The 26,243-nt window shown below is 36.1% G+C and overlaps 4 protein-coding genes across 7 annotated transcripts; 2 read left to right on the top strand and 2 right to left on the bottom strand.

Annotated features, from left to right (window-relative positions):
- The first annotated feature begins 125 nt into the window (after window positions 1-125).
- On the top strand, window positions 126-7,554 carry LOC106150921 (ribonucleoprotein PTB-binding 1-like). The gene is made up of 13 exons (XM_087002025.1): window positions 126-549; window positions 1,648-1,714; window positions 1,896-2,117; window positions 2,477-2,727; window positions 2,962-3,141; window positions 3,368-3,425; window positions 3,682-3,744; window positions 3,970-4,067; window positions 4,253-4,315; window positions 4,616-5,241; window positions 5,482-5,593; window positions 5,776-5,925; window positions 6,114-7,554. Exons 1-13 carry the CDS (start codon window positions 316-318, stop codon window positions 6,276-6,278), a joined length of 2,289 nt encoding a protein of 762 aa, XP_086858151.1. The 5' UTR covers window positions 126-315; the 3' UTR covers window positions 6,279-7,554.
- On the bottom strand, window positions 7,151-18,035 carry LOC106150920 (uncharacterized). 3 transcript variants are annotated; one of them, XM_087002028.1, is made up of 14 exons: window positions 17,865-18,035; window positions 13,446-13,544; window positions 13,124-13,237; window positions 12,556-12,689; window positions 11,952-12,084; window positions 11,097-11,206; window positions 10,728-10,889; window positions 10,437-10,511; window positions 9,972-10,096; window positions 9,626-9,727; window positions 9,372-9,449; window positions 9,097-9,157; window positions 8,703-8,870; window positions 7,151-8,460 (listed from the first exon to the last, which is right to left on the bottom strand). In XM_087002028.1, the coding sequence occupies exons 1-14, from the start codon at window positions 17,881-17,883 to the stop codon at window positions 8,326-8,328; spliced, it is 1,515 nt and encodes a 504-aa protein (XP_086858154.1). In that variant the 5' UTR covers window positions 17,884-18,035; the 3' UTR covers window positions 7,151-8,325. The 3 variants fall into 3 exon arrangements, with proteins under 3 accessions (XP_086858154.1, XP_013379402.2, XP_086858155.1); XM_013523948.2 differs by lacking the exon at window positions 17,865-18,035 and having other exon boundaries at window positions 13,446-13,990; XM_087002029.1 differs by lacking the exons at window positions 9,626-9,727; window positions 17,865-18,035 and having other exon boundaries at window positions 13,446-13,990.
- Window positions 14,350-16,050, top strand: LOC147763992 (uncharacterized). Its single transcript, XM_087000498.1, has one exon. The coding sequence runs from the start codon at window positions 14,350-14,352 to the stop codon at window positions 16,048-16,050; it is 1,701 nt and encodes a 566-aa protein (XP_086856624.1).
- A 2,480-nt stretch (window positions 18,036-20,515) lies between the features above and the next one.
- Window positions 20,516-24,911, bottom strand: LOC106150931 (uncharacterized). 2 transcript variants are annotated; one of them, XR_001237180.2, is made up of 4 exons: window positions 24,558-24,911; window positions 24,183-24,440; window positions 22,759-24,067; window positions 20,516-21,684 (listed from the first exon to the last, which is right to left on the bottom strand). XR_001237180.2 is itself a non-coding variant. In XM_013523959.2 (3 exons), the coding sequence occupies exons 1-3, from the start codon at window positions 24,634-24,636 to the stop codon at window positions 23,817-23,819; spliced, it is 588 nt and encodes a 195-aa protein (XP_013379413.1). In that variant the 5' UTR covers window positions 24,637-24,911; the 3' UTR covers window positions 22,093-23,816. The 2 variants fall into 2 exon arrangements, 1 of the variants encoding a protein (XP_013379413.1); XM_013523959.2 differs by lacking the exon at window positions 20,516-21,684 and having other exon boundaries at window positions 22,093-24,067.
- Between the last annotated feature and the right edge of the window lie 1,332 nt (window positions 24,912-26,243).

The following is a 26,243-nucleotide window of genomic DNA, read 5'->3' as shown; positions in this document are numbered from 1 at the left end:
CCCATCTAACTCAACCCCAGTAGCACTACGTACTGTACCAGTAAATACTACCGTAGTACTGGTATATACGTACTGTATCTTTACATGTACTTGATCTTTTATCATGCCTTTATCCTCCTTTAAAAACAAACCCAGGTTTTATTACAAAACCATCTGGTCTCATTTTGTAAATTTGGTCTATATGAATATCTCCACTGGCTGCTTCTCATGTATTGTCTAGAGGGCAAAGAACCTGAATAACAGGTGTGCATTATTGTTGACAATAGAAGTAGGTCAAACCGAACTGCTTGACGGGATACTATTTTGAATTTAAAAATGGCGGCCTCCGTATTGCAGGTGCCCGGCGAAAACAATTGTAATGTTTTGCAGCTCAGCGGCTTGCATAATTTTCCAAATTCGTACGGAGTTGTGGAGAAAGACATGCTGAATAATTTAGAATGGAATGGGGAGTTATTTCCAAACAAAGAAGCTGTTTTGCGGCAATCGAGGACAGAGTTCCACAAAGGTCGCCAAGTTGCCATCACGAACGTCCCACCGGTAACGTACGATGTAAGTGTCCAGATTAAGAATTACATTGCTGCTAAAATATTTTAGGAAGAGGGATGTATAATATACTTTATAAATAGAAAATATGTATCCACACTGAGCATGGCTTCCTGTTTGAAGAAAAATGCGAGAAAATAGAGGAATGCCTCGGTGTAAAGATTTGCACTTCTGTAAGTATGGAACAAAAAGACGTCCTACAGTGAGGCAAGTCAAGACTCCATGTACGTTTAATATTAATTTGAGAATTCGAAGTCAAACCAGTCTCAGTCCCGAGCTCCAATATGGCCCAATCTTGGAGTAAACCAATGAAATGCCCACACACGTAGGGAATTTGATTGTTTAGCTGTTACCTGAATAGATGCCAACATGAAATAAATGGCAGGTTAAGCCCAGTTCTTAACTCACCTGTCAGTAATAATTGATACAGGTAGTTACCCTCCTGTCCTTTGTGTCATACTCCATCAAGTTTCTGAGTTACTGCATAATAATAGATAATTTCCTTTGGGTGAAAAAAGGGTCTTGTATCGCTACAATCATTTAAACGGACAAATTGTTTGATTTTTTCAGTATTGTATGCTATACAAATATATGAAGAAAAAAGGTGAATAAATAACAGTTACTAGTCACAACCCAAGGGTAACTGAAATTTCAAGAAAAAAGTGGCATCTCTGTAATATTTATTGTTTTGATTGTTTATTAAAGTTATACTGTACCCTGTAGAAAGTTCCAAAATGTATGTCTTCATATCCTGTAAAGCTACTTACTAGTATCTTCCTCAATTCAGACCTCAAAAACATTAAACCCTTCAAATAAAAGTGTAAAATAAATGTTAATATTTCCTTCTAAAATGAACAGTACAGGAAGACATGGTTTTCTAAGTGACTTCCCAGTCATTAAGAACCAAATTATTGTCTAAAATGGAATAAAACATGGTACCCAAGTGCAGGTATGTTGGAACGGGTCAAGCAATAATTTGTGAGTAAGAGAAAATTATTTTCCCCTCCCAAGGAAAATTAATTTTGGTGAGTAAATTCTATGAAGAGTACCTTTAACTTTACTGCATGTTGTCAGTCAATCCTTTATGTTCTGTTTTTATTTTAGGAAGTAAAGGATTTTGTTGGAGGCTATGAAATTTTCAACATATCTATCAGCAAGAAAGCAAGGAGAGGTATGGTCATGATGAGATCTTTCATATTTGGACATAATATTTGTACTAGAAATTGTAACATAAGATACAGCTTGGTTAACATAAAACTGATGGGTTTTACTTTGACAACTCTTTCTTACACAAATTAATATCAGTTATATTTCTATGTTGTGTGACAAACTGATAATTCTGTCCCTACTAGCTGTTGTAACCCTTGTGGATGGGGACCAGGCTGATGAGCTGGTGCAGAAACTTCAGGGAAAGAAACTTCTTGGCACAGAAGTGGAGGTTGCGGTGTTTCCCAAAGAGAACTTGATATGTTTTACACAACTGCCATTCAACTTCACAGAACAGGATCTTGCAGCCTTAGTGGAACCTTACGGAAAGACAGAGAAATTGTTTCTGATGAGAAGTGAAATGACAGGTATACCATAAGTGATGTAATATACTGGTAGAAGAGTGAAAAGATTCCTAGAAATGACCGGATGTATGTTTAAATTTCACTTGTGTAACATTATCAAAATAGTGCACTGCCTCTGCTTAGGTAAAATATTTGACAAATACTTTTAAAAAGGCACTTCTAACAGGTAATTTGTTTAGGCTTAAAAAGAGAAAGACAACCAATTTGCACATGATTCTGTAGAGTAAATAAGAAGTATGCTACAATGATCCCCATGTATATTCCAACAATATATATACCTTTCAAATGATAACATTGTTATTTTATATTTTGTTTCAACTCGAGCATGATACAGCAATTTCATTTGTATTCTTCTTACACAGGTTTTAGTAAAGGGTATGGTTTTGTGGAGTTTTCCCACAACAGAGACATGTCACAGCAAGTGAAATGCCAGCTGGATGGCATGAATCAGGGTACCTGGACCAGCCACTGTGACTTTGTAGATCCTGCTATTGTGATGTACGAGGACTTGCATTCCAAGTGTCTGTTTGTGGATAATCTTCCTGACAACTATTACAATTCTGTCCAGTTCAAGGAAATGTTTAGTAAGGTGGTGCCTCCTGCATACTGTCAGGTGAGTTGTTTCTCTGAGTGAACTTTAAAGACAACCATGATTTGATTAAAAGTAGCTAATGGGGAAAGTAATTCAATATCTCTAAAATACTCGTTTTGCAGTTTTTAACGAATAGATTTTAATATAGCACACCATATTGGAAATAACTTAACTGTTTTTTATGTCATTGCTTCTGTCAGTTTTGTCATTCATATGCATTTATTTGACAGTTTTGCTGCCTTTTCATTGTTTTAGTTGGCCATGAGAAATGGAGACAGCCTGGGTTTTGGAATAGTGGGATTCAGGAATGCAGTAGAAGCAGAGGTTACCCAACAGCTAACACATAATACAACACTTCAAGGACACCAAATCAAAGTGACATTTTGTACTCCTGAGCTGTCTTGTGAGAAAACCTACAGGAGGGCTGTAGAGAAAGTAATAATTGGGTCTTCATAATAGATTGTTGTTGATGAAGTGTTCTGTAATTCAGTGGCAAAGAGAGTAGTCATGTATAAATGTGTGAACCCTTTTCCATGCAGCATTGCATTGACTGGCATTTTGATAAATAACAACCTTATGTCCACAAATATTTCATCCTCAACTCTGCGATTATTCATATTATTGTTTTTTTAATTAAAAAACTTATGCTTTTCATTTTCAGCACAACTCGGCCACTTCTGTTACATCGGTCCAAGGTCTTCTCCACCAGAACCCAGTGTGTGAGTAGCAAGGCATATATTTATTATGTTTATTTATTTAAAGCATTTGGCAAAGAATTGTATTTTAGTAGATCTCAAGTTTCTGTCATGGTCAACATTACATTGACCATTTACATTTAGATTCATATTCTGAAAGTCTTAATTTAAATGTCACTGGTACAGTTGTTCTCATTCAAATTGTAAAATGATAATTATATCTTTTATATTTATGGTAATGAAATAACAATTAATATGATTTTAAACTAATTTTTTTCAGTGTTAAGGAGTTTTACATCCTTGCTCCATGATCTTCAGCAGGTTCTTGGCCAGCAGCCTCAAGGTAATTATCAAAAAAAAGCTTTGTATAATCCAACAAAAATCTCTAATTCTTTTGAATTTTCTACATATCAAATAATACAAAATTGTATGATATTATACACAAAAAAATATATATGTTTTAAACCAAATTGATCAAACATTTAAAATATGAAAAAACATTATTTGGGGGGTTAACTGTCAGTAAACATGAAAATCAATTAGTATATTTGTATGCTTACATTTTCAGAAGGTCCTGATATCCGCCTGCTTCTCTCTAATCCAGGCATACAGATGGCACTGGTCCTCCTGTTGTCTGCTCAGAATACACCCAATGGACAACAACAGGTACTGAGCAAACTGTTTCCTTATGTTAATGTTTTAAAATGGCAGCAGATTAAAACAGATATACCCAACATTTTTCTCTTCAACAAAAATTGGAATAAAATAATGTTCATCACTTAAAAAAAACATTCTTAAAAAAGTCCGTTTGGGAAGGCTAAATTCAACTAAAGTCAGCTCATATATTCTAGCTGCCTGCTGCAAAAGAACTTCTGAGAGACCTTGAAAATCTGCAGGCTCACCTCAGGGCTCAGGTAAGATGTACTCAAGTTTGCTATTTGATGCTACATTCCACATATATATGTTTGCCAAATTCTTCATTAATAATTTTGATGTCAGTAAAATCTATTATCTCCAGAAAATGTTCAGTTCCATTCTTTGCTTTTATAGTCTTGATTTTTTATCGTATGATTTACTGTCTGCATGAATTTTTGAATTGTAGCAAAAAGGTAGAAGTTTCATTGTGTAAGTATGCACTGTAATTTATTGATACACGATTTTTTGTAAGATGTAAAACTATCTAATGTTATATTATTATATACTAATAATTTTAGGAAAACCTTATGAACAAAGCACAAAATTCATCCCTCCTGGGCAACCCACTCGTAGCAGAAGCCAGTGCCTTCCTGCAGTCTCTGGCTCAGAAAATCCATCAAGTGCCACCACCCCCTCTGCATTCCATTCCCCAGGAGCAAATACCTCCATACCTGCCAAATGTTCATCATAAACACGGTGCTGGTAAAACTCTCAATGTGCCAAAGACACTGGTCAGTGCTGACGCTTCTTTCATACATGATAATCTTAACAATTGTCAGCCAGCACAAAAGGTTAATGGAGGACAGAGGCAATTTGGTGCTGTGTACAGTTCAAACAGTAACATGTTTCAGTATCAACAGCCAAATATCAGTCAGCCAAATCAACTGCAGAATGCACATGTGCGTTACAATCTGAGAAGTAGACAAAAACAACTTCCTTTCCATGACAAGTGTAAGGATTTGCAAAATGTACAGCAAGCAGTTCCTGTTGTCAAAAATGAACTGACCAGGCCACAAAAAGAGGATTTTAAAACTCGGCATGATTTGTCGGATTTGGACAATGTGGGAGATGTTTTGCAATTGGGGGCAATTTTGCAACAAACAGACAACTTGGTGCCAATCAGAAAAATTGGAAAAGCAGTAAGGTAAGAAAATAACTATAAAAACAAGACATTTAGCGTAACATTTTCAATATAATACAGCAAGAATGCTTTTTCATATTCATATCAAGAACAGTGTCCATGTGGTCATTGTATCTATCAGACACATTTGTATGCCCCATAACTACCAGACTGTATTTTTGCTTAACTTTAAATTTTTTGGACCACTTTTGAAGTTTTGGGTGTTAAAATAAATTGTTTCTGTAATTTAATGCATTTTTACAGGCCTGTAAAATCTACTGTAACTGACAGAAGACTTTGGAATGATGAAAATTCTGACCCAGAAAAACAGAGCATTCAACCAGTAGAAGTGGAGAACCTAAAACCTGATGAACAGGTATCAAATAATTTTATGAAAATAATACATGAACCCAATAGTTGGTGTTACAAAATAATAATAATAATTATGATTATTATTGTTAGTTGAAAATGAACTCTGTGAGCTTTCAAAAACAGAAGTGAACTCAAACATATAATGCTTGCTCAGTAATCAGTTTTTGTTGCACCGTCCTCTTTCAGACTAATAAGACCATCACCAGACCAAGGACAAGAAGCAGGAGAAAAGTTCAGGTTGGATGCATTCTGGGAGGTTCAAATGCAGGTATGGGGCAGGTTCCTGGTGTACCAGAACAGACACCAAGTGAAGTGGAGAGGGTTGGCCTGAAGCGGGTAAGACATAAATCTTTTTTCCTTTATGGAAATATGGCAGAATTTTAAAAAAATCAGGATTTTGCTAATAGTTTCTGTGTGGTTTGTAATATAAAACATTCCTGATCTAGTAGCAATAAGAAGTGTTTGGTTGTTATTTTTTTCTTTTTTGTACTTCTTGTGTTAAATTAAACTGTTCATATTTTCAGTCTGCAGTGACACCTATAGAGACACCAGTAGCAGCCAAAAGACGCGCTCTCCACCTGCTTCCTTCACCAGAGGCCAGTCCTCCTGGCCCTTATATAGGTCAACACTCACAGGGTATAGGTGGCCACTATGCTGACTCTTACTTCAAGACCAGGGTGGTACTGTGAATGAAACTGGGTTATTTATGTTAATGATACAATACTAATATTAGACCTGCATTGGAAATTATTTCGGTTGGACAGATCTATTTATTATGAAAAATCAATACTTTTTGAAGTATTTATTTGCTATTTAAAGAAACTTTCAATTGCCAACAGATTGAAGTTTTAATTTTTTTTACACAGTTGTGTGTACTGTTATGATTTTAAGTCCTTCATAGAGACACTTTTTCCTTGTTTCACACCTGTTGTGAATTTGATATTATTTTTATGTACTTTTAAATGCAGATTACTACCTGGTGTATATGAAATTTGATCCAGAGGTTGCAGTTGTGAAAATATTTTATACTTCATTTAGATAAGTACATTATGAGTTCTTATGTGCAACCAACTCATTTGACAGTTTTTGTCATCAGTGATAGTATTTTAAGGTAATGAAGGGAATGCCAGATTGATCAGATTCTTTGCCATTTTTATTAATTTTAGATGAAATTTTTGTTGCCAGTTTTCATGTTAGAGTTCCTAAGCAGTGGTGATTGGGTGTATGTAGTCAGGTGTGATAGCTTGTGCATGGTGAATGTGAAATTGCATGTATTAGCTTATTTAATTTGTTTACTTCATTTTAACTGTATGCAGTTTTAAGTAGATTGTTTGTTGCTCTGGTGCATACTGTATATAGATTTTAATATTTATTGATAATTTGTTCTTAAAAATAAATTAGAAACATTTCCTTTTCTATATAGTGTGTATAAGCTATTTATACTTGTAGATGTGGTGAATGTGACACTGAATGTTGTTCTGTGAGCTAGTATATTTGATTTTATTTAGATGTCAATTGTTTTTGATATCATTAATATAAACTACATCACACTTAGAAAAAGTACTTACTTTTCACTTTTAATAAATGTCATCATTATAAATATTGTTTAGGTTTGTGCAATTGGATAAAGTGTTAATTCTGGTCCCTATGGAGTATTCTATTCCCCTAAAGACCAGCATGTAAGTTATTTTACAATTCTAGAATGTGGGGATTTCTGCATTCCTGTGTACACAATGAAAACTTGCATGTACAGGAATGAATTATGAATGGTGACCTATTAACTGTATTGCATTATTGTTTTTCCACAATTATTATCAATTGAAAAGTACCATTAACAATTGGTATTTTGTATGCTTATTTGATGTGTTTTAATCAGTATTAAATTTATATTAATAGATAGGATAGTTGGAAAAATCTGTACACTCCATGGAAAGCAATTTCAATAAAGAGTTATTGTCACAGAGACATCTATGCTTACCAATAAGTATACAGCAAAGCTTGCAAATAAACAGACACTAAACAGCAAAATATTTAAAGGGATAATAACTCTTCGTATGAGATCTATATTTCACAATAAAAACATTGTGAATAACTCATAGAAATATAATATATTCTGTTTTATGACAAAAACAGCAGTTATAGCTATTATTCTGATATCTGAGCTTGTCTTCAGATCACGCGACCTCCACTGATGACTGTACTATGTAATAATCTCTTAAGAGATTTTAACAAAAAACCAAACTTTTTAGAAAAAAACCAGGGACTAACTTCGAATGTAAAAATGGATTCATTAACCATTGGTTAGTATGGGAAAATTGTTGTTTACTCCAGGAAAATTCATTTTTTGGCCAAAACTAAGAGTTATTATCTCTTTAACCATCAAGTCACAATATAAATTTTAAATACATCTGATCATGCTGATTTTCTCAGAAAATGCATTTGTTACCAAATAGCGACTCGTCAAATTTGAAAAAAAAAATTAACTTTTGGGGCAAACTTCACCAACATATGTATATGTTAAAAATTAATAACAGCCATTAAAAAAGTCTAAAGGGATATATTGGACAGTGATGATGCTGACAGTGTCCGTACATAAAAACTAAAGTGATATCTGACTCCAGAGATGACCGGCTAAAATAAACCAATTTCAAGACTTTCAGGCCTAGAAGAGACTAGAGTGACCCAAGGCTACCTAGTTCTACTGTCTCCATCATAACATAATTTACTTTTTCTCAATCAGAAGTCCAATGCCCTCTCCCTCTGTTGCAGTTCTGTCAGTGTGACCACTTCTCCAGCTTTATTTCTTTTCCAAAACTCAAATGGTTTTCTAGATGGTTGGACATCTTGAGGGGGGATCTCATATACTTCTGCCTACAAATTTTATAGATTACATAAAATAAAAAAATTGATGGCAGAATTAGATCATTGCTGTTTCATATAGTTTGTACTAACAGTTACCAAGATTTCAGAATAAATCCAGATCCAGTGATATCTTATCATACCAGTTTTGAAAGACAAAAACATAGCAATATTCAACTTTCCAAGAAATTTTCAAAATTTTATGCATTTTTTTACTTAATGAATTTAGAAAGGGGACAGATATTCTAACATACCTCTTCCATTTTTTCTTCAAATGAAACAAGTGCCAGCATGCACACCCAGACAACCAGCACCAGTACACTCACTGTAACAACACACACATCATAGTACAGGGGCAGCAGGCCTGTCAGCTGCAGCACAGGATACAGCTGGAGAAGTGCAACGGCCATGTTTGAAAAAATCTGAAATTAAATAAGTAATGTTATTCATTATAAGAATATTAAGTAAAACATCAACCTTGGAATAATTAACCATGAAAAATTGTACTTTTGTTTCAAAATTGGTGCTCTCCCTTCTTACTTCCTTAATATATATGTTTGCTGGAAAACACCAAAAATCGCTGAGAGAGAGGTCTGAATAACATCTATTACTTGATTATTACAACAACATGCTTGTATTAAATTGTACCTCAAAACCGTTGTGAATTTCTACAATTCTTAGCTGTGAAGAAAACGTCCACCTACATCCCCTGAATAACAATAATATATAAACAATTCATTCAAAACACAGACCTTTTTTCAATGTCATAAAATACAGATGTTAATTTTTGCTCAAGTGACTGTGTATATATACTCAAATCTGCTGTGATCTCTTCTCTATTTTTATTACAAATTAGTTTAAACCACTAGCACTTTATTCTAGATCTGCCTCAAGAAAAGGCATCTAACCTAACACATACCCACCTGTATGGCCGTCCAGCAATTACAGTTATTGTGTAGGCCAATGTCAAAGATAAATGGACAATGGCTTGAATAAATGGCCTGTGAAAGAAATCATAATTTTATATCTGTTAACAAAATATTGGAGATTGCCTATTTACCTACTCCACTCATATTCTTTTATGCAATTAATAACATTTTCCAAGGAAAATGTAATATAGCTGATGAAGAGTTAAAGAGAAAAATGGGTGCAAAACAAGGAATCACTATATGCTTACTTTACAGGATTGACATCTGTTATCATAATGCACATTAGCTTCCTAAAGAATGGAACACTTTCCCAAAAACAGAAGGTCCTGCTGTAAGCCTCATAAACATATCTGTCAGGAAAAAAAAACATTTCCACTGAATTGTAAACCCAAGTATCATTTAAACATAAATTGTCACATAAAAGAAAAACAAAAAAGAGTGCAAGAAGTTTTTTCACAATGTTTTACATTAAAAAATCAAATCTCTATCAGATTTTCCAATACATCTTGTGTGCAATTAACATGCAACTTTTTAGAACCTATGACCAATTCTTGAGCAGCAATATTTTTTACAAAAATTTTTAAAGTCACTTACCCATCCTTGACCATGTTTTTGTTCAATGAATCCCACTTTCTAAGGCACAATGTAATGAATGCAATGGCTGCTGGGACCAAGAAACCTACCACCACCACGCAACCAGCACTGATGAAATAAAATATCTGCAAGAAACAAAGAATCAAGAGGAGATGGGGATGGAAAGATACTAGAAATTTCCCAAGACTTTTAGCCTGTCAAAATATTATATAGAAAAAAACAGAGTGATGAAATCACAAAAAAATAAAAAATTAAAAACAGTGTTTTGTATTCTAATCACTCACATATATTTGGAGGCATGGCTGATCTGAATTCTGTACTGGCTGGTGTCTGTATTATATGAACTATAATTGATCCTGTATTACTAAAAGTCAACTTGATCAATGTGAATTAAACAGACCTAACAGATCTAAAACCCTGGAATACAATAACCAAATCAAATGTGTTCCACAACAAAATTCTCACCTGAAAGGAAAAATCCTCACAACTTTGAGCCTGGTCATACAGAAACACGTCATATGTGTAGTTTAGCAGAGGCTCCTAAAATTATCAACACCTTATTATATTTCTGTAACAACAATCATCAAAATCAAGTAGGAACTTCATAAAAGTTGAAATTTTACAAACTAATCTTTAGATTTTCTCAACTTTGTCACATTTTCATGTTAAATAGCCATTTATCCTCAATTATGTAATGTGTAATAAATGTTACGTGTAATAAATGTAAAACTGAAAAATGAAAATTATGCCACTCACCAGATCACCAGAGCAAGCAAATGACTTGATTGACATGAATATCAGTGGAGTGTAAAAAATGCTGAAAATGAGCAAAGCTGATCTCCTTACAGTCCTCCTTTTTGTCCACAAACTCACCATTCTTTTACCATCAGGCACAAATCCAATATCTATTTTGTGTTTCTGTGTTAATAATGAAATAAAATTAGTGAGTACAAATTGAAAGATGCCACAGCACTGGAAGCTGGATGCTACAAGCACATCATCTTAAGAGAAAAAACAGTTAATTGAAAATTTCCAAATGGTAGCGTAAATGAGGTAATATTTTGATGGCTTGAACTGACTGGAAGGCCTGTGAAATGCATATAAAAGAATTGATATAAATCTCACCAGTTTTTTGTCAATCAATACTGACGTCACAAGAGCGATGCACAGCATCCCTATAACAGACCACCATTCTAAATACATAGTTGTCATTCTGGGAATGGGAAAGTAGCATTCTGAAAGCAATTTAAAAAAAACACGAATAAATCGTACAGATTATGAGCAGATCTTTTGTTTAGTGATAAACATTGAATGGTTAGGTTTCTTTGCCGGGTGTTCACACTAAAATATAAATTAAAGTTAGACAGGACATCCTGCAAATTAACTGACACAAAACAGGAAAGAAATATTGTAAAAATACATGCTGATATTAAGAAATAACTCTCATGAAAAAAATCTGATCATATGATGATTTTCAACTGCAGTCTGAATTTTTCACAAAACAAACCTACTTAGCAAATAAAAAGTAAAAGGCAAATTCAGATTGGCACATTCAGTAAATATTTGTACTTTTTAAAGTATAACAAAAATACAGTTTGGCAGTTGAGGGCAAACTACAGTGTTGGACAGCGACAACCCTGACATGGACAGACACAGTAATCAGAATATATACAGACATTTTGTGTCAGTACCTAAAAATATGTGCACTGAATACCATGAACAAGGCCTATAGTGGGCTTGCTAAACTGCTATGAAACATATCTTATTTACTGAACTCAGAACTATGAACATAAAGATCTTTAAGGTGTCTTTCATTGAAATTTAAAGCAAAAAATTGAAGTCCCTTTCTCCTTTTTCATGACTTATTTTTCTTTTCAATTTAAAACAATCTGTTAATCCAATTTTTCCTAATTCAATATTTAAAAAAACTTCTTTACACTCCTTACAAAGACCCTGACTGACCACTGGCTAGCCTCTTACCTAGAGTGATCATCTTGGAGGAAAGCCAGGCAAAGGTGAAATTAGTGAAAGTGTCCAACAGAAGAGAAGGCCAGGCTATCTTGATTGACAGGCTTAGCAAAATCAGATGTAGGAAATGCAGAAGCAGCTTCAGCTTAAAACATATAGTTTCAAATTTTAACAAATAATATTGCTAATTTTGAAACAAGTTATGCACCTAAATCACATTTTGCAATGTATTAATTTTAAAATTCCTTTTAATTTTACTTTTAACCCAATCTTAATTTCCATTTATTTCCAATATTATTAACATCATTTATGCATTTTCTTTCATTGAAAATTATGGTGCACTTCTTATCATCTTTATATCTGGGCTACAAATATTCTTATACAGATACCAGGGCTTTTCCCAGGATTGGGGGTACTTCCAAAATTACCACCTGTAATTTCCTACAAAATTTCCGCGAGTCCAAGTACTGTATGCATAGCATTGCATAAAGCCGTCATAAAAAAACCCAAATGACGGCTGGATGGTTTCTGCGAAAACCCTTGACAGATATGCAATGCCATCATTAACAGAATTCACTATTCGCTAGCATGCTGTCTGAGTGGCAATTTTACTTACCTTAACCACTAAAGATAGGGTAAAACCATGCATTTCAATCCTAACTATGACAGAGAGCAGCACAACCACACCACACACTGCAGACCAGGGTACAGGCGAACACAAGACACAGGCACAGCCCAGCCTATGGTAGCCTGTACAGACACAAATTAAAAATGATAATCTGTTTATAGTATTTTTTTTCATGTACAGTACCTTGCTGAAATCATATTTGGCACTTAACTAAAACTACATGTAAAAAGCAAATATACAGACAATAAATTGTTTAAAAATACATAACTAATTAAACAACTTTTGTAAAAATAATCCAATTTTTAAAAAGAAACATAGTCTACATTTTTGCCAAACAAATTTGAAAAGTTAATCAAAATTAACTTTCTGATTTTCAGTACAAGATATCGAAAAAACAAAGAGCTAGGAGATCGAAATACTACAAAAGTACCAAATATTATAGGTCCAGAAAGAATCACAATATTTATAAATGTGCAGCCTGATGAGACATTAAATCCATCGCCTCCATTTAAAGACACAGTTAATATCAGTATAAATTTAATGTTCAAAATATTACCTGGCTCACCGTCTCCTGGCTGAGCACATTGTTCACAAGTTAGACCTGTGGTTCCAGGCTTGCACAAATTGTTCTCTATACAGTTGTCAGGAAAGAAGCACTCGACACAATTAACTAAAATTGGAAATGTACTTATTCATCAGCATTTCAATAAACAGAAACTGGGGTTTATATCAAACTACCATCTTCAAAGATCCACAACTTATTAACGGTTAGCTTTATATTTTTTTCTTTTTTTCTTTTTTCGTAGATTTTAAAAGAAACTCAAATCTATATCTGAACAAAAAACATAAACACAAGTTCCACATTGAAAAAAATTAACCTTCATCACTGACACTGGTTTTATTTGGCATTGCACTGCAGTGCACTGTAGCACTGCCTGGTATCAAGCTGCTATGAACGGTTGAGAATCTTACCACACCTAAAACAATCAATATTACTACCGCCGCCATCTTCTCTGCTGTGCAAGTGGTGCAAATTGTGCTAGGTGTTATTTTGGCGTGATCTCACGACCGCTGTGCTTTACCACAATGACTGACCTGAAACCCGTTTTACAAAAGAACCTTTATAAATAGCCCAATAATCTGTGCACAAATGCACAAATTAACGACTCCAGCCACGAATAAACCCCCCCAACGCAGTGGCGGGTTTAGGGGAGGTGTCAGGGGGGTCCTGACCACTCCCCTTTCGATTTCTGAAAAAAAATTACACCAATGGTTCCCTCTTGAAATTAGAATTTTAACTAGCTGAATCATAGTTCTAAACCGTAGGGTAGACCGGGGCTAAACGCCCAGTCGGGATCAAACGCCCACCCACCTTTTTTCTGGTATTAATTAAGTAATATTACGCGCGTCACGTGATGTTTTGTCCACTTTTTTCCCCCTTTTCATTTACAGATAAAATGGTGAGAAATTATAAGAGGAAGTCTGACAGAGGCAAATATGGTCAGGAAAACCTGGCAGCAGCACTAAAGGCTTTGTCTGCACAAGAAGTTATAAAGAGAACTTCTTGGTCTGCAGGTATGCCTCTTATCCGAGCCAGCCAAGAGTTCGGTGTACCGACACGCACCCTGCGCCGCCACCGGGACCAGCAAGTGGCTGTACCAGGTACGCTTATTTTTGGAAGGTATCACAGCGCCCTGCCGCAAACTGTAGAATTACAGCTGAAGTCCCATGTCATTGAAATGACGACTCTAGAGACGACTCTACGGGTTAAAAGTCCGAGATATGCAGCGCCTTGCATTTGATGTGGCGGAAAAAGCACAGGCCGCTCATCCGTTCAGCAGAGAGCTGCGGATGGCAGGTCAGGACTGGGTGCAAGGGTTTCTCTCGCGTCACGCCTTAAGCATTCGTCAGCCTCAGTCAACCAGCGTCGCGCGTGCTGTAGGCTTTAATAAGCCGCAAGTGACCAATTCCTTTGGCATGTATAAAGCATGTCTCGACGCCCATCACTACGCGCCGTCCCGAATTTGGAATATGGACGAGACCGGACTTACCACTGTCCAAAAGCCAGGTAAGATTATGGCGGCAAAGGGAATGCGACAAGTCAGTAAAATCACAAGTGCTGAGCGGGGAGATTTGGTGACCCTGATCTGTGCCTTCAGCGCAGCAGGAAACTTTTTGCCACCCATGTATATCTTTCCAAGAGAAAGAATGGTCGAAACGCTCATGAAAGACGCGCCGCATGAAGCTGTAGGATATGCGAGTCAAAGTGGATGGACAGACTCGGAGCTATTTCTCACGTGGTTGAGGCATTTCGTCAGTTTTACAGCCTGCTCTCGCCAAGACCCCCATGTCATATTGTTGGATGGACATCACAGTCACAAGACTCTGGAGGCCATAGATTTTTGTCGGGAGAATGGAATTGAGCTTCTCACATTGCCCCCACATAGCACTCATAAGCTGCAACCGCTGGACAGAGCCTATTTCAAATCCTTGAAGAGTGCATTTAATACTGAAGCCGACAGTTGGATGGTCTCTTACCCTGGGCGTCGGATCTCAGTCTACGGCATGGCCGGTCTATCTGGAAAGGCCTTTTTGAGGACCGCTTTGCCGGAAAAAGCCGTTCACGGTTTCAAAGTATGTGGTCTTTGGCCCTTTGACCCCAATGTTTTCGCAGCCGATGAATTTATGGGGGCGCTAGTAACAGACGAGCCGGACGCACAGCACACTGAACAACTCCCAGCAGAAAGCACAGCTGCCTCTTGCAACTTACCAGCCGATGAAAGTTCCACACCTGTTAATGAATTGCCATTTTGCTCATCGACCAACACCAGGCGACCGGAGGCCTTGTCCAGCACTTGTATTGTCCAGGCAAGTAGTGACGGGCGATGTCTATTTCGAAGTATAGTAATAGGCATGAATCCAAAGTTACAATTAGCTGAGATGAATAATCATGGGATTTTGAAGAGTCCAGTGTTAGAGAAGCTGGAGAAGAGCACTGCAGATGGTTTAAGGGCCAATGTTATTAGCCACATGTGCAAATATTACAGCAGGTTTAACAACCTAGATATTGAAACCATCAATGCTGACCTTCCAGCCTGGTTACGGTATTCCTCCATGGAAGACAGAATCGCGGCCATGGCAGTGCCAACTTCCTTGCCGGGGGAGTTCGAGATTATTGCAGCCAGCGAAGTTCTCAACCGGCCAATTGTTGTAGTAGACAATCTGTGTCAGGTGGTGCAGCGATATGGCGACGGAGAAGGCGACAGACAAAGAAACGCTTTACGAGGTGCGGCCAGGAAGTCGGCCACTATGACTGCGCACTACAGCACAGTCCGCTACAACCCATGGAGTCAGATGGGGCGATATATTCCCGTATCAGATACACCTACCCTTCCTCCACTGCAAAACAACCAAGGAATCAGGGACATTATTAATGAACTATCCCCAGAAACCTTGCAAAGTTCAGTTCGTTGTAAAAAGTAGGTCAAAGATTAATGTTAAGGCCTTATTTAAATTGCCAGTGTATGACTTCCTATTCAAGTTCAATAGTAACTATGGGTGTATCTTTGCTAATTTTCGAGATTTAGTAACGTACCATAAATTTCGTACAAAAGAAATTAATTGAAATAACGAAAAGATCGTTTTGTCGAAATTCATGAAATGACAGGTGCTCAGAAATGCCAGATGTTCGAATTTCATAACATTCTGCCATTTTTGACAGAAAGCTGTCTGGCCCTTGCTATGTTGTTATGTTGTCTTTCCACGACTTTCAAAAGGCACATTACTGTATTTCACATTTTATTTTCACCACCACGTTGTGCTTTTTGATAGTGTGCAAAAATGAGGAAAAGTAAGTTATTTTTCACCTTGCGGGGTGTCTCAATAACGATACGACCCCACACCGGTAATCCTCCGCATCGATACATCCCCTGTAAAATTACCATTAAACGCACACCGTGCTCCCCCACACCTACCACACCCTGCATTGTTGCTTCCTCGCATCTCTACTCCCACTATGCAATTAATATTTTCGACATTAATATTGTTACACATCGATAATATATTGAAAAAGGAGTTAATAATTGCAGGATTTTTGTTCGAAAAATGCATCGGGTATTGGTGTGTCATGTGGAAAGTTTACAATTGACCGCAGGAAAACCGTAGGTGATGTTGCTTTTATGCTTTTAAATCACCTTCACTTTAGATTTGAATAAACAGTATTTTTTATATAATTTCGACCGACTGCAAAATTTAGTTGCTATGCTCATTAACCATAGTTGAATTTTTACAAAATGAAATTCGTCTACCGACCAATGTTTATACAGTCGACGCTTCATGACTACATTATCAGTTTTGTTTAGGCTACGTAGATGGAAAATGTGGAAAATGTCCCTATAATATCTGCCACCCTGGTAGAGGGTATCTAATCCCCGCTGCCTACGGAGTCGAGAGTACTACGTCAAATCATTTACCTAAACGTATTATAATTTGTAAGTTTACTTTGTTTACCAGAAAACGATATTTAAGTTCAGGATAAATTTTCATAAACGCTTCGTCTTGAGCTACTAAGTCAGATAATTCGTGAAACAGGTGAAATGAATCTGTTTGCTTGCTTTTTCAGTGATGTTGTCAAAATCGTGCTTACTGCAATAAACCTGAGAAAATTAGGAGTTAGAAACATGCTATGGCTGCTTCTTACTCTTTTTGTAATTTATTGTACATGTATCTATTGAAATGGCCCTTTCCATGGCAGTAAACCAAGGAGTTGCTCATTTCAGTGGTGTTATCTAGCAAGTGAGGTACGTATCTGCTCTCACTGACACCAGATGATTGACAAGTGACAGCCAAAACAAGTTCACTTGTTCATTTCACCATAATGCTTGTATAATGTTTGACTTTGAAAAACAAGAGAATTGAACTCCCCAGCCGAAAGTACGTATGAATGGGTAGGTATAATGAAATTTTGCCTCATGCATACACAAAACACTTAAAGTAATATTCATGAGAATAACTACATTTCTTGGCTTTGTGAAATATGGCAACATACAACGCATATTCAAATGTGCTCTTCTGTGTTAAAAAGTGAAAATATTTCTTTTAATACCCCAATTAAGGTTAATGGTGAATGAGAAACATTTACCAACGAAGTAGATATATACATGTATGTGTGGGATAATACACCGTCACCCGAGCGATATATGCCATAACACCTCGAGCGCCAGCCAAAGGTGTTCATGGCATCATGGCATATATGGTGAGAGGGTGACAGTGTAGGCCCTATTATTTGACATATATACCGTGAAAAAATAGAGTCATTTCATCCTAAAACACCCCTTAAACCGAATAAAGTGACCCTATATCAAGCTCTAGAGAAGTTATATGGAATAAAATCGTCCACGTGCGCAGGTCACCTCCCACCAAATTCTTACGTGCCTGTCGCAGAGAAGTTCAACTCGCTTGAACAGTATTCAACCGTCGACACTGACCATGCGCGTCTCAGCTGAGCCACACCTAGCTGGGACTGCTGCGGAAATTAGGTCCCATTTCAAATCCACTTCTTTTAGTGACATTTCTGATAAACAAGGAGCGTCGGACAGGAATATAGTTAAATTAATTTTTCACAAGTGCAAAGTAGATAGGTATGTATCAGGAATGTAACAGCACCCAATAATTCCATATCTTAATTATAATTCTCTGTTCTTAATATATAGGTCCATTTGAAGAAAACAGAAAAGTAAAAAATTAACTTGAAGATATATTCGCGGTTAACCCGTATTGCAGTACTTCAGACTTTGTTATGGACTGTATAACTGCCGAACGTGTCTCCAAACCTTGTGAACTTTACGAAAAGCTGGTTCGTGTAGCGGATTCAGAAAACCAATGACCCTCAAATTTGAAACAGGTAGCAAATAAAAAGGCTCGTACTTAGACTGCAGGACCTGCTAATGTAGCAAAAGACTTTGTTATCTACACAATTCACACCATGAACACCCTTTCATTCGCAGGATCAACCACATAAAGAGCAAGTCCCCTTGTGTAAAGTTGTGTACCGATGAACAGATCTCGCTGCTCCCAACTCCATCACTACAATTTTGGGTGCCGATAAACCGTTCAACCTGGGACAACTTCATGTCACTTCAATAACTTACAAGCACCTAGGATTGGTATGAATCAACCATATTTTTAGGACCCATTCTTATTCACTGATAATCTGATTGGAAGACATTTGGGAACTTTTTCACTTCTATTGCCATGAAAATGCTTAAAAATCCAAATTTAGTTATCGGAAGTAATGAGGAAAAAGTTATCAAGAAAGGTGCAAACTTTGGTTTTGGAAGTAATACAGATCACATTTCTTGTCATCGGCCCATCAAAAAAATGTTATAATTTTTTGAAAGATAAAACTGGGGCCAATGAAAAAGAAAGCAACAAAATAGTTTCAGCTATATTTGGCCAAAATGGATTAATATATTTTGACAATCAAGTAGTTTTTGAGAAAAGGAGCCAATCAGTTTTAAGAAATATTGAAAATGTACCTCAATTTGAAAACATTAATTACAGGAAAACTTCCAAACTAGAGAAAAACACAAAGATCTACCTATTGCATGGACAAATAATAATTGTGAATTAGTTAATCACATCATGAAGATGAAGGTAAATTGGCAACCCCAAGATACTCGAACACTGGTTAATTCTTTTTATGAAATTGTCGAGGGACAATATCTGGAGATGGAGAGAGCCTTCAAGGGAAGGGGGGAATTTTGATTGGATTCATATTTTAGTAGAGTAGACAGGTGTGCGTGGGCAAGTAAAAGTGCAGAGACAACACACTCAAAGGTTTTTAAATACGCCCAAAGGTAAGCGAAATATAGTTTCTTCCTGTGGATTGAATTTAATTGGAGGAACAGGTAATGGGAAAAAGCCAAACCAACGGAAGAGAAAGAGAGCAGATAGAACGGTAACATTGCCAATGGAGTCAGCATGCATGCAGTAAAATTGTCATGTAGAGGTTCCTATCAGTGTTCTGTCATGTATTTTTTCTGTAGCATTTTGCCTTGACAGCTAACAGCTATTCTGTATGTTAAACGGATGTCTCTGAACTGCTTTTTTACGTTAATGTCTTCAGTTTGTTTTGCAGTGATTGTATTTTTGGTGTTGCCTGATCTGAAGTTATTTGTGAAGACATTTTAGACATTATTTTCAGTCCAAACTTATATCTAAGCTTTATATTACACAAACTGAACGTATGATAAGCTTTCAGTCTGTTGACACCAGATGTCTCTGAAGTGCTCAAGTTTTATGTCCTCAGTTGTTCAGTAGATTTTCGTGTTTGTTAAAACTGACAGATATTTTACGTACGATTTAGAGAAGCTTATTTACAGTGTAATTCATTGCCGAAGATTGAAGTAGTGTCTAGTGGAGTCATTGTCAATACAAAGATATATTTGTAAATCATGAAAATTTTTAAAACCCATTGTAGAGTTCACAAATATAATTTTGGATCGCGTTATCCACTAAGTTAGTCTAAAACGTAATGTCCTATTTCGAGCCCATGCTTGAATTAAGCGTACAAAATTATATAAGTTTAGGACATTCATCCATATGTATATGTAAAAGGTACATAACATATTTTAATTACTCAAATTGCACACGTCCACTTAAGTTACATAATTACAGGTAAGGTCATAAACTAGTCGAGTGCACAAGCAATCGACTCTAATCAAATTAATTAAAACGTCTGGGAATTATATTTGTGAACTCTACACCATGCCTTGCTAGCACGGGGTAATTTTCGAATGTATTAACGGAAGTTGCAGCTGTTTTAGCAACGCAAGTCTTTAAAATAACAAGGATAATACTTGAAAGTTTTAATACTAACAAAAATAAGACTGCACTAATGCATGTTTATTTCACTGAAACATTTTGTTATCAACCGCAAGTACATTTTTCACAATGCCTGGTAACGAAAGTTTTGCAAATAACTTCCTAAGACCATGCACTTTCCTGTAAAAAAATCAACTGTGACATGTCACCATATCGTCTAGCTAATCATGGACGTTACTCAATTTAAGATTGCGTTAATCGCTAATATATTACAAAAAGTTAATAGATCAAATAACTAAAACTGATGACCTGCGCCAAAAGACGTGACGAAGGTTTTTTTTAACCCGGCGACACCGCAAAAGTACAAACAAGCTACTTATTGAGTTATTTCATAAATAAACATTCTAGATATACATTTTCTGAGATGTTAGACATCATACTCACTTCCTGACAAGTTGCAGATTTTCTACTTTAATAAAAATAAACAAGATCGATTGTAAAATTTGAGATGGTGAAAATGTTAAATGAACATATATATTGAGAATGACTGTCACGTTGATACTAAATACGAAAGCTGCAGTATTTTTAGTAGAATTGCTGAATTCTATTTCATTATTGAACTTGGGTAATTATTTTCCTTAGCTTTTATTTAAAAGAACCCTCTATGGAATATTTGCTTTAAATCTATGGTTCTTTTCCTAAATGTTCACTATTTCAGTTTTTTTTTTTTTTTTTTTTTTTTTTTTGACGTTATTGGCAGGGCCAAATTCAGCCGCCAGTCCTCCAATTCGTGTTTGCTGGCTTGTGAGTCGATTACATGAATGGGTATGGAAAAGTTTTTAAGCTTCGCCTCGCGTATAATCACCGGTCTGAAATCAATGTATTGACAAATTAGTGTGGACGAATGGATGATATCTGTTCTTATTTCCTGACCGTTCCATCAGTCCTGTTTGTTGCGTTATTAGGTACGTGCCGTTATTTGTTAACACAGCGGACTTTTTGTAGATTCTCGCTTTGTTAATAGATAAGAACGGCTAGCGGGTTTCTAGAGATGGTAGTAGTCAAAATTTCCGTTATCAATAAGTTCTCCGTCATCTGCAGCTTTGTTCCTGTACAAAGTGCAACGCAGTGTTCCCACATTTTTGATGCCGTGCGACTGGCAGTCGGGAAGGTCAGCACACGCCATTGCGCAATCCATTCGGTTCCCGATGTCAAATTGCATAATTTCATCTGCGAAGTTTGTCTTGAATTTTTTCCCAATTTTCCCACAAAAGCTTCGCGCACAGGTACTGCCTGAGAAATGTAAAATGTTGCTTACAGTTTATGAGGATAATATGATTATAAAGAACCTGGCAAAGCAATGTAGTTAAATATATATACCTTTTTCATATTTATTTATTTATTTATTTATTTATGTCATGGATGTGCTCGCAGTTAAAGGGATAACAACTATTCGTTTTGGCAAAAAAAAAAAGTATTTTCCTGAGGTTAACGACGATTTCCCCATCCTGACCAGTGGTTTATGAATCAATTCCGACATTCAAAGTTAGTTCTTGTTTTTTTTTTTTTTTTTTTTTTTTTTTTTATAATGTCCAAAGAGATTATTGTGGAGGTATAGCCATCTATGATGGTCCGCGTGCTCTGCTGGCAAGCACATATTCCAGAATTTGCGATAACCGCTGTTTTGGTGGTAAAATAAATTGTTCACAATGTCTTTATTGTGAAATATGAATCTCATATTGTTATCCCTTTCAGGATCAGAGGAACTCGACATAATTAACATTATCTGCTCTTAACAACGCTAGAATACCCAAACGGGATATCGACTGTGCATTATAGAATGGAAACTGCAGAAAGTGAATCAATTCGTTACCAACATCCTAACTCACAGGAATAATAACTGAAATGTGCCAAATGCTTGAATTTCTGCATTTAATGTAACATATTTGACGATAGCTTATTAGAGTTAAAATATGCAGCATGAACACGGCATAGGTTCTACTGATGAAAAAAGCACACAACTCACTACGCAAAACTGGCGCTTTTCGTTTCAAAGCAAGTTTCTTAATTCATTTGAAAGACTATTTCAATGCATGATTCAAAGATACGATACGATTCAAAGATATATTTTTATTGGAAACGTTGTCGAAATGCCATCCACGTGGACGGAATCAACGTCCCAATACTGATAATATTTTTTTAAAATCCGCCTGAGACTTGCTTCTCTGTTCCTCTTCTATTTGATGATTCTATGGAAGAAAACTACAGTGAAATCTTGAAAGTATCTATGAGCATTAACTTGTATATCTATCAGAAATAATGATGTAAAATTTCAGACATAATACTGATGATATGTACTACACTCACCTACGGTCATTTGCATGAATATCGATGCTATCACTGTATACAAAAGAACAACAAACAGGCACGTCGTCTTCATGTTGAAGCGTAAAATGCTTTTTGGATATATCTTTACTTCTTTTTATCCCGTCTAATAAAAAATCAAGAGGCTGTTGATAATCAGCGTCTAAATAGCGTTCCTCGTGAAAATGGATTTTACATTGTCTTTTGCTTAATACTAGAAGGAAAGTCGCTAAGTCGATGAAACACAAATCCGTTATTTACTTTCTTTTAGAGAATTTTGTCGAGTTCATCGTCTCCAGGAAGTAGCGTTTTAAAAGCAATATTTAAGCACTTAAAACGCTATGTATTTGCACAATCTTTGCTCTCTCAAACAAAAGAACTGGCAAATTAAAGGGTTTTTAAATATCAATAGAAATATGCCAAAATATGACAATAGTGAAAAGGGAGCAATTCATGCTTTCCAAATTATCTGAGCTAAATTGTCGCTCGATTTCAAGAAAATATGCAAACGAGGTTTGTTGTATTAAACTGTTACATGGTTGTGTCGGTATAATCGATACAAATTTTTTCGCATATGTTTTATTAAAGAGATACTAAAAATTGAGCCATTCTGTCGCAATTTGAATGAATTGTACACATATTTTTATATTCGGTACTGAGTGTCAAAATGTCATGGACTGTTTATATTAAACCTTGTAATAATGTATCCGTAAGACATTTTATATATGTAGGCCTTGACATGAAAAATTGCATTTTTACCAGCTTTAAATGCTAATTTTATTATTATCATGCTCAGCTATTCAAGGCACTGAGGTATTTGTCCAATTGAAAACTACCAATAAAATTGTATTGTATATACATTGTTCCCTTCCAATTTGGTGTGGTATTCTATGTGGTATAGGGGCTACATCATAATTATATTTGAATCAGTCACCAGTTCGATTGTTAGGTAGACGTCGGATAATTCCAATGGATTTCGACCTTTTCTGTAAACTTCATCAAACTTATGTAGTGCTTTGTCGACCTTCTGAACATGTGGAGGATATGTTATATTTTACATATCACTCAAAATAGTAGAAACTTGAATCAGAAAGTAGATTGGATCCGTTGTTGTTCCTCCGTGCACTGTTCAGTTCGCAGAAATATGACAAGCCGTACGTTTCTGGCTGTATGCTGAACGACATACAGAGGGGGGTCACCATGCAGTTGAACGCACAAATCGTACGTTGTAGCACTGTCTCGTTGACGATCACCAAGTGAGCAGGCATTTTGTATCCGACGTATCTTCTGAAAAAACGGCCAGGTTTTTTACCTGAAAGTAACCAGAGATGGTATTGTTCGGGCATTGCGGTTGTAACTCAAAACGTGATCTTTTCAAATATTAAAATTTCTGAGAGAGAGAGAGAGAGAGAGAGAGAGAGACTCACTTGTCACGACAGTATCGTTTTCGCTGTTGGTTTTCTCGTAATAGCTGAAACTGTTATGTGCATATACCAATATACACCCGTTATCTCCGTCTTTCTGTTGTAGTATCTGGCACTTTTGACCATTTGGTTTGTAGTTGATAGCCGGACAATCAGTGCCTAATGAAATACACTGCGCTTGGCACTCATCCAGCGACACCTGGTTCATCAAATCGTATGGTAGTGATGTTTCCAGGTAATAACTTTCCAAATGCTGCCATCCTGAAAGGGGACAAATAAAAAAATGTGAAGAACTGCTGACAGTGATTTGAAAATAAGCATTTATGATCCTACTTGTACCGTTAGGGAAATTATAACGAAAGAAGTTGTTTTACTTACCGCCTGACACTCTTAAAACTTTTTCAAATCCTACAAAAGCCAGCAGTTGGAGCACGACACACCAAGCTGAGTTTTTCATGGTATTCTGTCTTATAGAGCAACCTATGTACAATCGTGTCGGGTCGCGACGACAAGTTTACTTGTGTATTAATGAATTCCTTCGGCGAATCACTAAAGTTGTTCAAGAAAAAGGTTCTTTTAAACCATTCCTACATCCCGTCATATTTAGTCTTCAAATAACAGTGTTAGTTCCTAAAAAATACTTGGCCAAGTGGCAAATTAGTATTTGAGGAAAATATTATTCAAAGACATATCTAGGATACTTGGCCAATAAATGGACAAATCCCTGGACAATACCATCATGTTTTCGTTTTTCCCTTAATCTCCTCTTTCTACTCTATAAGTTATTTTGGGATGAATGCAACATTTTGTCAGAAAAATTGATTTTCTTTGCTTAATATAATGAGAAGAGCATCATAGGGACTACATTGTAAGTGCTGCTTTCTACGTGTTCCGGAAAACTCGTTTCGACAAATGCACTGTGTGTCTCTCCCATTAATGCATACAAAGGATCATCGAGTCGAGATCTATAAAACATCGATGAATTCATTTTCAATTAAGCCATTTTGAATTCGTGGTCAATTGGTTTATGGAAACCAAATCCATATTTGCGACCCTCGTGAAAAGTTATACACGTGCTTTTAAACCAGTAACAAGGACGCCACCCTTACCAGGAAATCACTTTATCGACTTTGCACTTTTCTCACGGTGTACAATTTTGCTGCGGATATTGGCATTTAAGAGCTTTGTCAAATAGTGCTAAATCGCATAGAGAGTGTATGCTTACATGCTGTTCTTTTTGCTGCCTTTAAAGATACATTTATTTCTTCGTTCATTTTCATTTCTACACGTTTTTTGCAGATGGAATTTGGAACGGCTATTTGTTTAAACGAGATGGTGCTAGTTGTAGAAGTAAAGATACACATTTGCCTTTGAACCAGTACAAGGGCACCATTCATTCTAGGATATCAGTTTATCGACTTGACGCTTTTCTCACGGTATACAATTTCCCTACGGATATTAGCGTTTAAGTGTTCTGACAAAAAAGTGCTAAAATGCAGGTTTTATCTTTTTATTTATTGTTTATTCATTTATTTAGGGGGAGGGGTTTCTTTTAACACTGCCTGAAAATATGCATCCGTTTCTTCGCTCACTTTCACTTTTACACTATTTCATTTGTTTTACGTCAGATGAAGTCTTGACCGGCAAGTAAGTGGTGTTTGTGTATGTATAATAACTCTTTTTACAGAGATTTTCAGGCAAAAAATAGATTTCGGTATGTTGGTATCTATTATCGGTCTTTAACATTGTATCAAAAGTTGTGTTGCCACCATTGAAAAACACCTAATTTGACGACAGTGCTTCATACAGAAATTCTCTCTTGGCACACTGTGCCTGATGGAAGACAAAAAAGAAAATGACAAATCCTCGTCGTAGTCTTTCTGTTTCAAATACAAATTATAAAATCGTGTACGAATTATTTTGAGTTTGAGCAAGGAGTTATAACTCCTTGGTTTGAGCGATAAAGAGGTGTTCCAAGTGTACAGGGCCGTAGCCTCCGGGGGGGCAGCTGCCCCCCCTGGGATTTGAGGTGCAAAGAAATAATCGCAATTTCTGACTTCTGAT

This window comes from Lingula anatina, chromosome 1 (genome assembly GCF_051362555.1).
Source record: "Lingula anatina isolate TDL-2025a chromosome 1, LinAna3.0, whole genome shotgun sequence".
In the NCBI taxonomy this organism is placed as follows: domain Eukaryota; kingdom Metazoa; phylum Brachiopoda; class Lingulata; order Lingulida; family Lingulidae; genus Lingula; species Lingula anatina.
Note: the sequence above shows the minus strand (reverse complement) of the source record. Positions and strands in the feature narration are given on the sequence as shown.